Source organism: Morone saxatilis, unplaced genomic scaffold, assembly GCF_004916995.1.
Source record: "Morone saxatilis isolate NCDOM2014 unplaced genomic scaffold, NCSU_SB_2.0 Contig24, whole genome shotgun sequence".
In the NCBI taxonomy this organism is placed as follows: Eukaryota; Metazoa; Chordata; class Actinopteri; family Moronidae; genus Morone; species Morone saxatilis.
The window spans coordinates 23,383,581-23,397,123 of record NW_023339807.1 but is presented as its reverse complement, the minus strand read 5'-3'; the positions used below and the strand labels follow the sequence as shown (position 1 = coordinate 23,397,123).

The following is a 13,543-nucleotide window of genomic DNA, read 5'->3' as shown; positions in this document are numbered from 1 at the left end:
AGACCGAACTCCTTTTAACAATTACAGAGACCCAACAGTACCACCATGAGCAAGCACTTTTTATCTGTATCTGTGTAATCACCTGAAAATAAGAATTGTTGTGTTTTCACCTTAGAATGAGATGTTTTTATCTACGAATAGAGCCACAGAGTCTGCCATGCTTCTACAGTAGCCCAGAACAGATAAAACCAAACACTGGCTGTAGATAGGACCTTTAGCAAGCCTGCTTGGCGGTGCTGTCTTTTGACCATGCAGAAAAAACAGCGCACGCAATCATAGCCAATAGCTGTGTAACCTCCTCTGTCGGAGTATAAACCACTCCACTAAAGACAAACGGTTATGAGGCAGGAGTCGATGCTGCAGATATTTCTTTTGAATAAACGTACTACGTCCCGTTTGCCACTAAGCAAACAAGAAAGGCTTTACTTACTAAGGAAATCATGTACAATCTCAAGATAAAAATGATGGCGTTTTCTAGCTAATTAATTGGGACATTCAACTCAGACAGAATCATCAGAGCGTGACATGACATTTTCAGGTTGACACTGTTCATTCTTAATCTAATTCAGTGAGTTTTACTTCTGCCAGTGCACCTTTAATTCATTATTCTTTAATGGTTTCTGTCAACATCCAGAGAAACAGGTTTTCTTTAAGCACCAAATTATCGCTGTATAATGTGTTTTTATTCTTGTTCTGTCTGTGCTGCCACTGGCCTGGCATGACTTGCATGAATAAAGCAAAATAAATATATAAATATTTCTTTAATTTATGTATTTATGTATTTATGTATGTATGTGTTTAGCCCAGTATCACAAATATGCCTCAAGGGGGTTCACAATCTGTACAGCATATGATACCTTCTGCCTCGATTCCAATAAGAGAAAAGCAGGAAGAGTAGAAGAAACCTCAGAAAGCAACAGAGGACGGATCCCGTTTCCAGGACGGACATAGACACAGACAATAGATTTTGTGTGTACAGAATAGACCAATATACTGTAGTAAAGTTGCAGTATGGACCTTCAGGATCACAGAATTATAGATATATTGTAAACATACATGAACTCTATGGATCCTGGAGGACGTCGAGCAACTTTCAGGTGTTGCCAAACGGCACGTTCTCCTCCATGGAGACCAGGAAAGAGGACAGACTGCACACAACACAAGAGGTAAAGCTCATGCACACCTTTCACACACATAGGAAAATACAAAATGTAAAAAGGAATAGAAAATACAAAAGAACAGAAAAAACGAAGGGAAGAGATTGAAGTGAAGTGTAATCAAAGAGGAAGCAAAAAGGAAAAAACAGCCCCTAAAAGGTTTTTTAAAGTAGTTCAAACATTATCACAACTTTCCCAACTTGATTCACACTCCCTCCACTTTTGTTTCATTTGAACACCCTAATTAGTTATTTTAACAGGTTTCTCACATTGGTCTCCAGCATAGCAATTTGCCCCCCTCATAACTGCAGCTAATCACTCTTCAGAGAAACAGAGAAACGGAGGGGAAGATTCAGACGAGACAAGCCACTCCTGGTGACATCCATTCCTCTCAACAGCAACAACCATCTCTATAAAAAGGAAAGAGGCTATCATCAAAGGCTTTACTCTGTAGCATGGAAATTGACAGTATTAACCTTTAGTGGTGCTTGACTCTATCATGCTCTCTTGTCAGAGTAGATTTCCCAATGCCTCTCACGTATGGACTGACCCCAATGGGACACAGTTATTTATAAAGGGAAAGTGGAAGGGATATTAGAGGAAAAGAAAGAGAGAGAAAAAGCCTAAGAGAATAGAGATGATTGAATGGGTGTGAAAGAGGAAGAGAGCAGCAGAGACAACAGAGACCCACTGTGAAAATGAATGCATCCTCTCAGGATGGAGCAGCATACTCAAGGGGGAGAAATAATAAGACTTCCCTTGGTGTACTCTGCTGCCAAACGCTATGATTGATCAAGTCAGAGCTCCTCTCTTTATTAACGCTGATCATATATTGCCAGCGGCGGGGTTTTCCTACACAACTTTAAGGATGAGAGGGAAGAGCACTCTTCAATTTCATCAGCAATTTATTTCCATCTGTCAGGTTCAATTTATCCGCGATATTGCCGGTATACCCTGATACGTCTGTCAAAGCCTGCTTGTCAGAAGGAACCGGCTGACTTTTAAACTGCCATCATCAAACATCCTTCAAAGACACCACGTTGGCCTTTGAGCAATACTGTTTCATACCAGTGAAGTTTGATCGTTTCTCTGTCAATTCAGTCTTGGTATATAAAATCTCAAATTTTATTTTCACTGTAGATATCAAGCAGAGTAAATACAGCAACATCAGCTAAAGAATATGAGCAATAATAGTTCAAAGCGCCGTTTTTCCCTTATCTTTACAAGAAAATAGCTTTACTTTATGTTCTCTACAAATCCAATATCAAAGCAGAAGCTCACATCACCCAATCATTCCTTCACATTTCTTTGCTCAGTCTCATTGCTGAGTATGGGGGAAGGATTGCAGAGTAGTGTTTGATTCTGCAGAAAGAAACGTGGTGTTTAAGATGATGGTCCAGGGCAGCTATTGAGTTGCTTTGATCCTCCACCTACTGGGGAGCCTTTGAAAGTGACTCTTTGGAGTGACGAACACTCTGTCAAGGATGTTGCTTAAAAAATACAACTCTGCTTGAAGCGTTACACACTGGTGGCCAAACCAGGACACTCTTTGCCGAATCCAAAAGAAAACGTTTTCAGATATGGAGTTTGACTGAGTTGGCTTTCGTCAGAAAAGCTTTTACACCCGAAAGCCTTGATTCTACAAACGTACTATGAATCAAGTCTCTGTATATATTTTTTTATTATTATTGGTTTTCAGCCAAGACTGACGGATGGTCGTTGTTTAAATTCCTGTTTTTATCAATTCAGTTTCTTTGTCCTGCGAAGAAGCTGAATCTGACACATTTGCAGCAACAGCATCCAGTTAAGCTTTGGCTGATGCAACATGTGCAAGAAACACATTCCTGCTGTGTAGCTTTATAACATAGTTTATTTCTTCTGTTAACCTCACAAACGTCATGATAGCGGATAAAAGCATTCAGCTCCTGATATGATAACTTTTCAGATTGTCTTTGACCTTTATAGTTATGGATGTATTATTTGATGTAGGGCTGCAGCTTGAGACAGATTACTTCCATTGTAGGTTAATCTGCCAATTATTTTTTGGATTGGTCATTTAATCATCAGAATCTAAGATGGCATCTTCAAATTCCTTCTTTGTTCGACACAAAAATGTTCAGTTTATTTGAAAAAGAAAAGCAACAAATTCTCACGTTTGAGTAGCTTGAGGCAGCAAATGATGAATGACTGAAACTACTAATCGAATTGAAAAAAGTTGATCAGCTAAGTGTTTCAGCTCTAATTCAATCCGGCCTTTTTGGATCGCATTTCATTTTCTCACTCGCCGACATTAATATAGCCCTCTTGAAGGTTTGTTGGGGGGCTCAAAAACCTGAAATATGAATAGATTTTTTTGGTAACTAAATGCAAATCTACTTAGAGATTTACATATTTTCTGCATACAGACAGCAAATCTGTGAGAATCTTATTGAATTCTACATCCAACACTTGCTTTGTGCTGCAGTTTTAATGCAATCTTTTGATGTGTCAGTAAAATACACATTTGATGCACAGCTGTCAAGGCAGCACCATCAGACTGGTCTGAAATAGCTGGATCACTTACTAGTCCTGTGTAATTACAGACATCAATTACACATTGAGTGTAAATATATTTAGTGTGAAAATATGCGGCCATGGTGTAGCCGTTCACTTTTCAGTAGCATCTGCATGGAGTCCAACATGTGAGTGAAACACATCTGGTCTGCAGCATCATTAACCCACATTTATTCCCAGATTGCACAGTGTTGTCACAGCGATTGCCCTCTGTGGGCTACATGTACAGGCGCACAGACACAAACAAACAAATCCCAAACACCCACTCGTTCCTGCTGCTATCAGCTCAGACGCTGCATTCATTCACATTTGCCTGCTCCTTTGCTCCCTCGTTTGCTCTCGAACAGATGGAGCCATAAGTTAGCTTGTAGCCTTCTTTATGCTAATACTGATTCTGCATGTAAAGGGCACTGCTGCCACACCCATGCTTTACTCTCTCTCTCTCTCTCTCTCTTTACCCCTGTTGTGGTTCATGTCATAGCTCGCCCACCTGGCTGTACTCCCACACCCCTCTGCCCTCATGTCCCACTCTCCGGCGATTATCACTCTAATCCATATTTAATGGATTCAGCACACGCTCTCCTCCTGTCCCGATGCTTGCCCCTGATTAAACCTCCCCTGTGTTATGATCCAGATGTTGCGACTGGATCGAGGAAGAGGGAAAGGTGTCTGCGTTAGATGAGTCGAAGCACAGACTTTTCCGGTTCAAGTTGAGAGAATTGATTGGCTCCCCGGGCGGCTTGTTCAATCACAGTTACAGAGAAGCTATTATCTCGTATGTGTTTAATCCGATTGTGTTGTCTCCACTTACACGGACTCTGAGGGAAAACTGTTTGATCGCTCCGCTGACGCCAACTGAGGATTGACGACAAACAGGGCGGAGGAGGAAAGAGATTTATGTCTTTATTGATGATGATGGTGTATCAAGCTGCAAATACAGAATGGGTTCAAGTGTCCTCCTTGATTGTTTTCTCAAGATTTGGATCCATGTAAGGAAACCTAATATCAGAGGCTCACACAAACCAACCTGTCTTTGGATAGATGTTGGAGAAGAGTGTGTGTGCCTGAGAGAAAGTGTTTGCATGCATGTGTAAATTACGCAAGAAAGTGCAAATGCTCAAAGTTTCCATCTCCCCTCTGTCCTTGTCTTTGTGTGTGTGTGTGAGAGAGAGAGAGATCACATGCTCAGTGGCCCCATCTCTGCTCTCTCTCCTCTCATGTTTACCTGGAGCGGCACAGCAGTGAAATCAAAGGGCAGAAACAGAGAGTTGTGTGCTCATTTATCTCTCATCTTCACGGTGTGCGACTCATAGCCCTGACCGGCATGGGTGTGCGAAGTGGGCGTGTGCCTGGTGGCGGGAATGCCCCGCCCCCCCGGTGCGATCATAGCACTCAGCATGTGTGAGTGTGCGTGTGTTCTCCCTCACCTTGGACCTCCTGCTCTACCTGATCTATCCGGCAGTGATACTCGTCTTGCAGCTCGCTATGAGCAGTCCATTAGCTCCTCTCACATTGCAGTAAGCAGGAAGGATTTTAATATCGTATTGCTGTTCCTTGAAAGCTTTGTTCTTTTTTCGCCTGCTAATTTATGGAAGGAACTGAGGCAGTGGGTGGCTCATTTATACATAATGATATTCCTTGTGATGTCACTTCTTGTTATCTCTTCTCTGACTGAGAAGACAGGGTGTAAGTAAGGAAGATCAGATGAGAGCCACATGATGAAATGCATGCTCTGTACAGGTATAGCAAGTCCCAGAGCGAGCTCGTAATCTAGATGCTGGTTAGTGCACCATCAGGCTCAATGTCACGTCTTCTCACCTGGATTGCTCCGTATTTATTTTTATTGTTCAGACAAGTTGTCCCTTGTTATAACTTTAACAAGAAAGGCTCAATATGCACACATCTGCTATTTGTATTATTGTTATCCTGAGTCATAGGAGGGCAATTAGGACAGCATCAGCTATCACAATGTATCCTCTTGTGAGCTGCGTAAGTTTAGTGTCAGATTTGATTCATTCTTCCAAGGCGATTGTCTTCTTGGTGATATGTATGTATGTTTTTCAGCCCATTATCTCAAGGAATTACTTCCAGTAAGACGATGTTAGACGATTTAGTTCAGTACAGGAAGTTGTGTGTCCCTAATGCAGCGTGAGCATGTCAGTTTTCATGCCAGTGACTTGCAAATGTGTTTTGACTTTTTTAAAGGTTCCTACGGGTTTGTGAAATCAAAATTTTTGTGAATTTGAGGCAAGAAATCAAGGCATTGAACCTTTTTTAATGCATCTGTCATTGAAAGGGCTTGAATTGAATCATTATGTGCAAGAACAGAAATAGAAGGTGCTATTGATTTAGATTTTTTATGAGATTTCTGAGTGTTCACACATTTAAGCCTCTCTCTGTTTTTAATTCTGTGTGCTTCTGTACAGCCTGCTAGTTTTCATTATAAAAATTATCAGTGCTGTAACAGCAATTAACCTTGATCCATGTCTTAAACTATGCTGTGCTGGGTCCTCGAATTAGAGGGAATTTGGCCTGGAAAGTCCTTGAATACTCCTTGAATTTGATGTTTAAGAAGGTGTGGGAAACCAGTTTGTTATTAACCTTAACTACAATATTTCCTTAACACTTACGGTTTGGATTGTGGTCTATTTGCCATAATCACAATATTTATTTTAAAATTCACCATACTGTAGTATTATTAGTATATTAGTATAGTAGTATATTATATGTATATTAGTATATTTTTCTATACATTTGTTTTTTTTAATGGTTTCTGAGGATATCCTACATAGACAATGTTGGTTTGTAATGTGTTGATATATGTCGAGTTAGGCTTGGAGGTACACACATAACCAGTTAGGTAGTATCTACCACCTTCAGTAGTATAAGACTACTTTTTACCTGAGTCTGTTTGATTCCTCTGTTACTGACAAAAAGCCAATTTGGGCTGGAAACCTTTTTCTAATGTGATAAAGACCACATTTTAAAGGGCGCGGATGACAGTTTGGACCATCCTTTGAGAGATAGAAATCACAGTCAGAGTTTTTTGGACTCACCACCTGGATGAGATAGAGGTGTAGATCTGCTGTTTCTGAGCTATGGAGCTCCAAAGTGTTCAATATTGAATAAATGAATAAATAAATAATAATAATAAAGATAAATGTTGGAAAATATATAAATTAAACAATAATTTGGGAAATAACTTGTATTTAATGCCATTTTTTATCTTAGCCTCCTTTATCTTAAGCTAGCAAGCTCAACAACTGCTACCAGAAGTAGAACCTGTTAAAATGTCTATGATTAAATAATATCTATAACTATAAAGCAATGCATCTCTGTCTGTCTGTATGTATGTCTGTCCTTCGCATATCTCAACAACCGGTCATCTGATTAACTTCAAATTTGGCGGGTGTATTGCTGAGGGTGAATTTAGTGTAATTTGACCAGATATAGTCGCTATAATGATGAACTTTGAGTCCTGTGTGTGTGAAAGAGAGATTAAGTTTGAATGAATTGATTTAATGCCACGACCTTTTAATGTCCGCATTTAATTGCCACAATGAATGTACAATTGGGCAACAGTAAGGGGGGGACAGAGAATCATAAAATATTACCGTGCAAAATAACCCACTTCTTCCTCCTTCCGTTGATCTGCTTCCTTCAGAATGAAATGTCTTGTAATGCCAGAAGCTTGTTCATGGCACCATCCTCCAGCGCTCAACTGTTGACAGTGTGAGCAGGAAGAGGACTTGAAAGTGACTTGAAGTGACTCCAATTTTTTATTTTATTTTTTGGAAAAGTTCTTCCTCTAAAACAGAGCATATGCTGGGAAGTGAGTTTTTAAAGCTGGAAATCTCAGCGACTGGTGAAACGGATGTCACGCAGCAGCCCGAATATATATTACAGTATGTCAGTTTGTTAATACATCACCTGTAAAAGCTTGTATCAGCAGTAGAGGTTTCTCTTTCAAGTTATCAGAAATATTATTAAAACACTGATTAAGTTGCTCGAATGCAAAAACTTAAAGTTCATAACCCCACAAATGAAACATATAAATTAACGATGCACCAAAATAATGCCTGAGGAGCAGCTTTAATCCTAAAATATCATGCATATTTACATGCACTGGGTAAAATACTTGTTTCCTCACTAATTTAAGTGCTTCAAATTCACAATTCCACTTCATTGTTTGGTTGACCTTTTACGCATTGGCAGTGTTTCTTTTTTTATGCCGACAGCAAACATTAGTAATAGAAGAAAATATTCACAGCCAACCCATTCTGCCCTGGCTTACAGTAAGCATATGTGTCCAAGCACATGGCTGTAGCTGCCATATGGAAGTGATGGCAGCTTCCCCACCACTCATGCAGTTGAGTAGCTCCGAAGAAAGCACACTAAACCTGCCGCTGTGTAACTGCGCGTTGGCACTTTGTGTTGTTGGACAGAGATTTATGCTTGTGCGGAAGTGTACAAACAGTCACTCGCTGTTATTGATTTGCCCTCTGGTCAATCTGTTACCTCCAGTAAATTATGTCTTTGGGGAGCTTTTTAGAAGATTTCCTCTTTAAAGGAATATGATCATTCACGGTGCATTACAAGCCGCAGGAGGATTTCTTTTAAAAGGCTGTGTACAGTTTAGTATTAAATATGGATCTTGATTTTTCTCCCTTCAGTTGTGGTGTTCAGCAAATTCAGGTTTTATGCTGATAAAAGTGTATTTTTATGTGAGTACATTCAGCAGTTGTTCTTTGACATACACGTTATATTTAATGATCTCTCAACACCTTGACAAATTCAAGGGTGGTGACAGAGAAGGAGAAAAAAAAGCAACCATTAATATGCTTCGAATGGGAAGACCTTTACACGAAAGGGGCAAGAAATGTCCAGAGCCGTGTCTGTCCTGTGACTGCCATCAATATCCTAGCAACCGTCTCCCAGGGGCTCTATAATCTCCCCTATCTAGCCAATTAACAAGTGGGGATGGTGTGAGAGGGGGGTCAGAGGAGCAGAGACTGGGATCTAGGCTTCATACTCCGGATGGAAAGGCTTGAGACTGAGATCACAGCATCATCACTTCCACTCATCACCCCAGTTATTTCTGTCACATCCAGGTGGCATCTCTCTCTCCGTGTTCATTTCTGCCTCTTGATTTGATTAGTTGCGACGCCACTTGTCAGCCCGGTGTCGTGTGGTAAGGATAGCCACTGATCTTTAGCCACCTGCCTGCCGTTAAGCTGTTTCAGTCTTAGCCGCTGCACATTGATACAAAAACAGAAATAGCCTCGCTAGCAAGGTTAACCACTACATATACGCCTGTAACGTCGTGAGCAAGGGCACCGCTCGAGTTTCCTTAAATTAACTAAATTGAATTGACTTGAGAGAGAGCTTCCTGTGCTGAACGCTAATGTTCACAGTAGGATTGTTGGGTCCGCCTTCAGCTGGCAGAATCGTTCAGGTATGCTGGATCAAATTCACCCCATCTCTGAGAAGGGCCTTCATCTGCCTCCACAGTTATTCACCACTTCTGTGAAACCCAGACAATAACACCAATGCTCTATATCCTGTGCTTCTTTTATCTCACAGGGATGCCACGGTGGGAGTATCTCCGATTCCTTGGCACATACGATGCATGCAGTAGCTCCCATGAATTATTCAAAGGTTTTCCTCTTAGTTGCAGTGGTTAACATTGAGCCGGTTGTATGTCATTTCTTTATCTATGGGATCCCCCACGGAGAGTGCCCTACTGTATTCTATAAGATAGAAGGGCAGTATCTTACAATAAACTTATGAATGCAAAACTGAGCGTCAGAACAAAGGCTTCTGTACTGTACGCTGTTTTAGCCATGATATACATGCGAAGATGCACACACGCTGCATAGTAAACATGGAGCCGTGTGAACAGCAGCTGCACCAGAAACCTATTCTTTTCACTCAATCATGGCAGACTGACTGATTCTGACAAGTGTGCCCAAACCTCTCTGGTATTATATGCTCACACCTCCACATGCGTAGGCATTGGCACAAATTAGCACAAGCAAGAGGCTGGTGTCCTATGGGAGAGGCAGCTGTCAGTCTTTAGATCTATTCTTGGCTCTGGGAGTCTTCACACAACTGTGGGTAGTGAGGAAGCCTGACAGGTTTTATAGTAATCAATCATTTGTCCCATGGCTGGTTCACAATTTGATAGGAGCGATGACAAAGAAAAATAAAAGGAACCTATTATTCAAAGGTATCAAAGGCGAGAGTTGTGTTTGCGTCTTCAAAGGATTGAAAGGAATAACCGTCCATAACATGACAAAATAAAGATGCTCACATGCTTTACCATCCATTCAAGTATTGGCAACTCCGCCACAAGATAATAAAATCCCTTCTTGCCCTTTCTCTTTATGTCCCCCCCTGCCAACATGTTGTGCAATTATAGCTCAACATCCTAACAAGACCTCCCAGCGGACCGCCAGTCAGTGACGCTGTCAATTTGGTAGCTGAGATGGCTGGAAATGTCTCATTACTCTGCTGAGTGCAAGCAGCAGAAACTCCTCTCAACGAAGCACAGTTAACTCTGTGTGAACTGTCCTGCCCAAAAAAAAGTCATTATAAAGGAATAACCCACGGGATCAGCATCTACCTCTACCTGCCCTTAGTCTCCACGATGAATAAATTACACTTTATATTTTTGCTGAAGGAACAGGTGAGGAGGGTCGTGGAAGGTTCACTCTTGTCGCTGCACACCCTTTCTGCACACAATGGCATCTGTCCTCTAGTTTGGTTGGATTGTACAGGTGTGCAGGGTGCGTAGATTACAGAGATATCTTTTAAGCTTTGGGAATGCAGAAGTTCAAATGCAGCATCTGTTTGCTGTATATGACCTATTTTTCACATGCGAGGAATTTAGCCAAGTGAAGTTAAATTTATTCATACTCCATTTGGCAGGAAGATTTCTGCAAAGTAAATGCAAAACAAAGACAATCAAAAGCAGCGGAGATGAAACAAAACAGAATGTTTCTGATTGCAATTTGGAGGCTTGATAATGAAATTCAAAGATTTCACCCTGATTTCACCTTCTTATTCTCTGTTTTCATCATACACTTGAGCGTGACATGAAATGAAGGCAAGCATAAAAAGAGCTAACAGAAGGCGGTGGGTCGATGTGGTGGTACGATCACAGTCTGTCTGCTTTGGCCTGCTGTGCGCATGTGTATGTGTGTGTGCGTGTGTGTGAATATGTTTGAGTGTGTGCATACGTGTGCGTGCTTTGAATCAAGCTTGGCTCTGATATCCATGTTCTCTGTCCAACACCTCCCACCTCCCTACTGCTGCCGAATCCTGAGTCCAAGAAGGATCCCCCGTAGGCCCTGAAAAGTGGGACTGCACCTCAATAAGTTTAGAAGCAACTGGCCTAGAAGCGTTACTTTCTTAAAGGCAGTGTGCTTAGCTGATTGGTAAAACACGAAACCCTGCTGCTTCATGAATTAACAACCTGACAGGCGGTAATTTTCCATCAATGTTGCATCACCAGGACTTTAATTAACTGAAACAAAGGAATGTAGCACAGTTCCTTTCTTGAATTTTAATAAATTGCAAACAAACTTTCAAAGCCTTCGTGTTGTGGACAACTCTGTAAATGTGTGTAAATTCAGTGTAAGCTCATAAGAAAAAAAAGTCTCAAACATTTTATTGTCACCTTCCCACTCCTACGCCTCCATGATTTTGAATAACAATAGACTACAAAAGAATCTTGTGTAGGATATTCACATATCAGCATTCACATTTACCAATGTAGCTGCACTATCAAGCTTTAGAATAAAAATTAAAACTATAAGGATGACAGGTACTGATATTAGGTCTTTCTACGAACAGTTTTCCATACTGCTGTTAATGAAACACATTCTATTTTGTTCTTGGGGTATATTCATCCTTTCCTTTGGGTGAAGAAGTCAACCAGAATTTCATGGAGATAAATTAGGTGATTCTACAATGTCTCAATTAGAAAGAGAGGGATGACCTTTCAGATAACAGCTAAACTTTAGACTGAAAAGATGAATGTGCTTTTAGCCATCCTAGCGGCGTGGCTCTACGGACAGCAGTGACTAAAATATTACAACAACTATTGGATCTATTGCCACGAAATCTTGTACAGACATTCATGGTCCCCAGAGAATAAATCAGACTGACATCCAATGACTGTTCCTGTAGTGTCACCATGAGGTTGTTATTTAATTTTTTTGTAAAATGTCTTATTAATTACTGTGTTGATTGTTGAAATTTGGTACAGACATTCTTCTTCCCCTCAGGATCATTTAGGAAAACGTTCCATTAGGTCAAATTTTAATTTGTCCAGTATTTTGATTTATGACCATTACCTGCAAAACAAATGATATTCCCATCAGCCTTAACTCTACTGTGTGGTTAGTGCTATCTAGCATGACAACAACATTGTACCTGCTAAACTTTAGCATGTTAACTTCGTCATTGTGTGCATGTTAGCATGCCGATGTTTGCACTTAGGTCAAAGCACCGCTGTGTTTGAGTGCAGCCTCACAGAACTGCCAGTGGGGCTGTGTACTCTTGGGAAGTTGTCATCGGAAACAGTTTGGAAAAGGGCTGGCACTTTCAAAACATACTTTGTGCTTAATCCCTTAATTTGTGCACTACAGCCTCATCTGTCTTCAACCAGTCAGATCAGCAAACCATATAACATTGTCAAGCAAGTTAATCAGGTCAATCAGAACATCTTAGTTCCTTGCTGATTGGTCCGGTACTACTGTGATTTGGCCACAAATGCATCGCTTGAAGTCTGGCGAGATGGATTCTCGTGTGATTTTGTGATCTTGTGAGTCCAGCTGCCTCACAAGGTCAGATGTTTTGTCTGAGACTGACACGTTTACTGTGGTTTAACTTATCTACCGACGTTATCGATGAGCTGCTACAGCCTTATAGCTCTGGTTAGCACCCTGCTAGTTGTCTGGCTAACAATATCAACCAAAGTCTTAAGCTGCTCCCTGCAAAATAACATAAACATAGATCAGTGTGGAAGTAGTTTTCATAATATCAACATCATCCAAAGCTACTTTATTGTGCTATCAATTACACTACCGGGTTCCTCGAGGATATTTCCATTCAGCTGACTAGAAATCTATTTTTGCACTCAAACTAAATAATGGATTTCAGCTTTAACTTGGTTTCAGTATTTGCAGACAAAAGGTAGGTAAAAACTAGTTTCTTTTATCCAGGTCTGTGTGTTTTATTACGAGCTGTCTTTTATATTTCATCTGTTAAATCTGGGGTGGGTCTGTTCTCTCAGTTTGTATGTCAGTATTTTTATTTTGGGAAATACCTCTCTGGCATCTTTCGTGGTGCTAAAGGTGATTGTTACAGGATTATGAGATGATTTTAATTGTATTGTTCTGTAATTCCAAGCTTTGTTGAAGCAGAAAAATGAAAACGTTCCAGTCCTAACACATGGTTTGATGGAACTGCCTGTCAGGGAATACTTGAATCTCACTGTAGTTGAGCGTAACACTGAAATAATGAAACTGCTGATAGACTTTCTTAAAAGCAGCTTGTATAAGCTTTTCTCTAGCAATATCAGTCTTGAGTGCACAGTAATAATTACCATTGGTGTCATGTTCCACTGCATATCCCATGCGAGCTTATTCTTATTTCCAGATGTCATTATTTTCTCATCTTTTTTTTTTTTTTTTTGCTTTATACAAACAGAACTGCAAAAACTCAGAAAGACCTCATGATGAAGGTGAGAAGAGTATAAAGGGAGGACAGCTGAATCAACATAAGCGTATCCACACTCAAGGAAAGCCTTACCCCTGTGACCACTG

The 13,543-nt window shown here is 40.6% G+C and overlaps 2 protein-coding genes across 2 annotated transcripts in view; both read left to right on the top strand.

Annotated features, from left to right (window-relative positions):
* Window positions 1-13,543, top strand: part of LOC118335591 (thrombospondin type-1 domain-containing protein 7A) — a 146,876-nt gene that overhangs the window by 19,842 nt on the left and 113,491 nt on the right. The window lies entirely within an intron of this gene.
* LOC118335459 (protein yippee-like 3) overlaps window positions 13,456-13,543 on the top strand; it is a 3,916-nt gene continuing 3,828 nt past the window's right edge. The window contains exon 1 of the mRNA XM_035671746.1: window positions 13,456-13,461. Within this exon, the coding sequence (XP_035527639.1) occupies window positions 13,456-13,461 (6 nt within the window). The remainder of the gene's footprint in view (window positions 13,462-13,543) is intronic.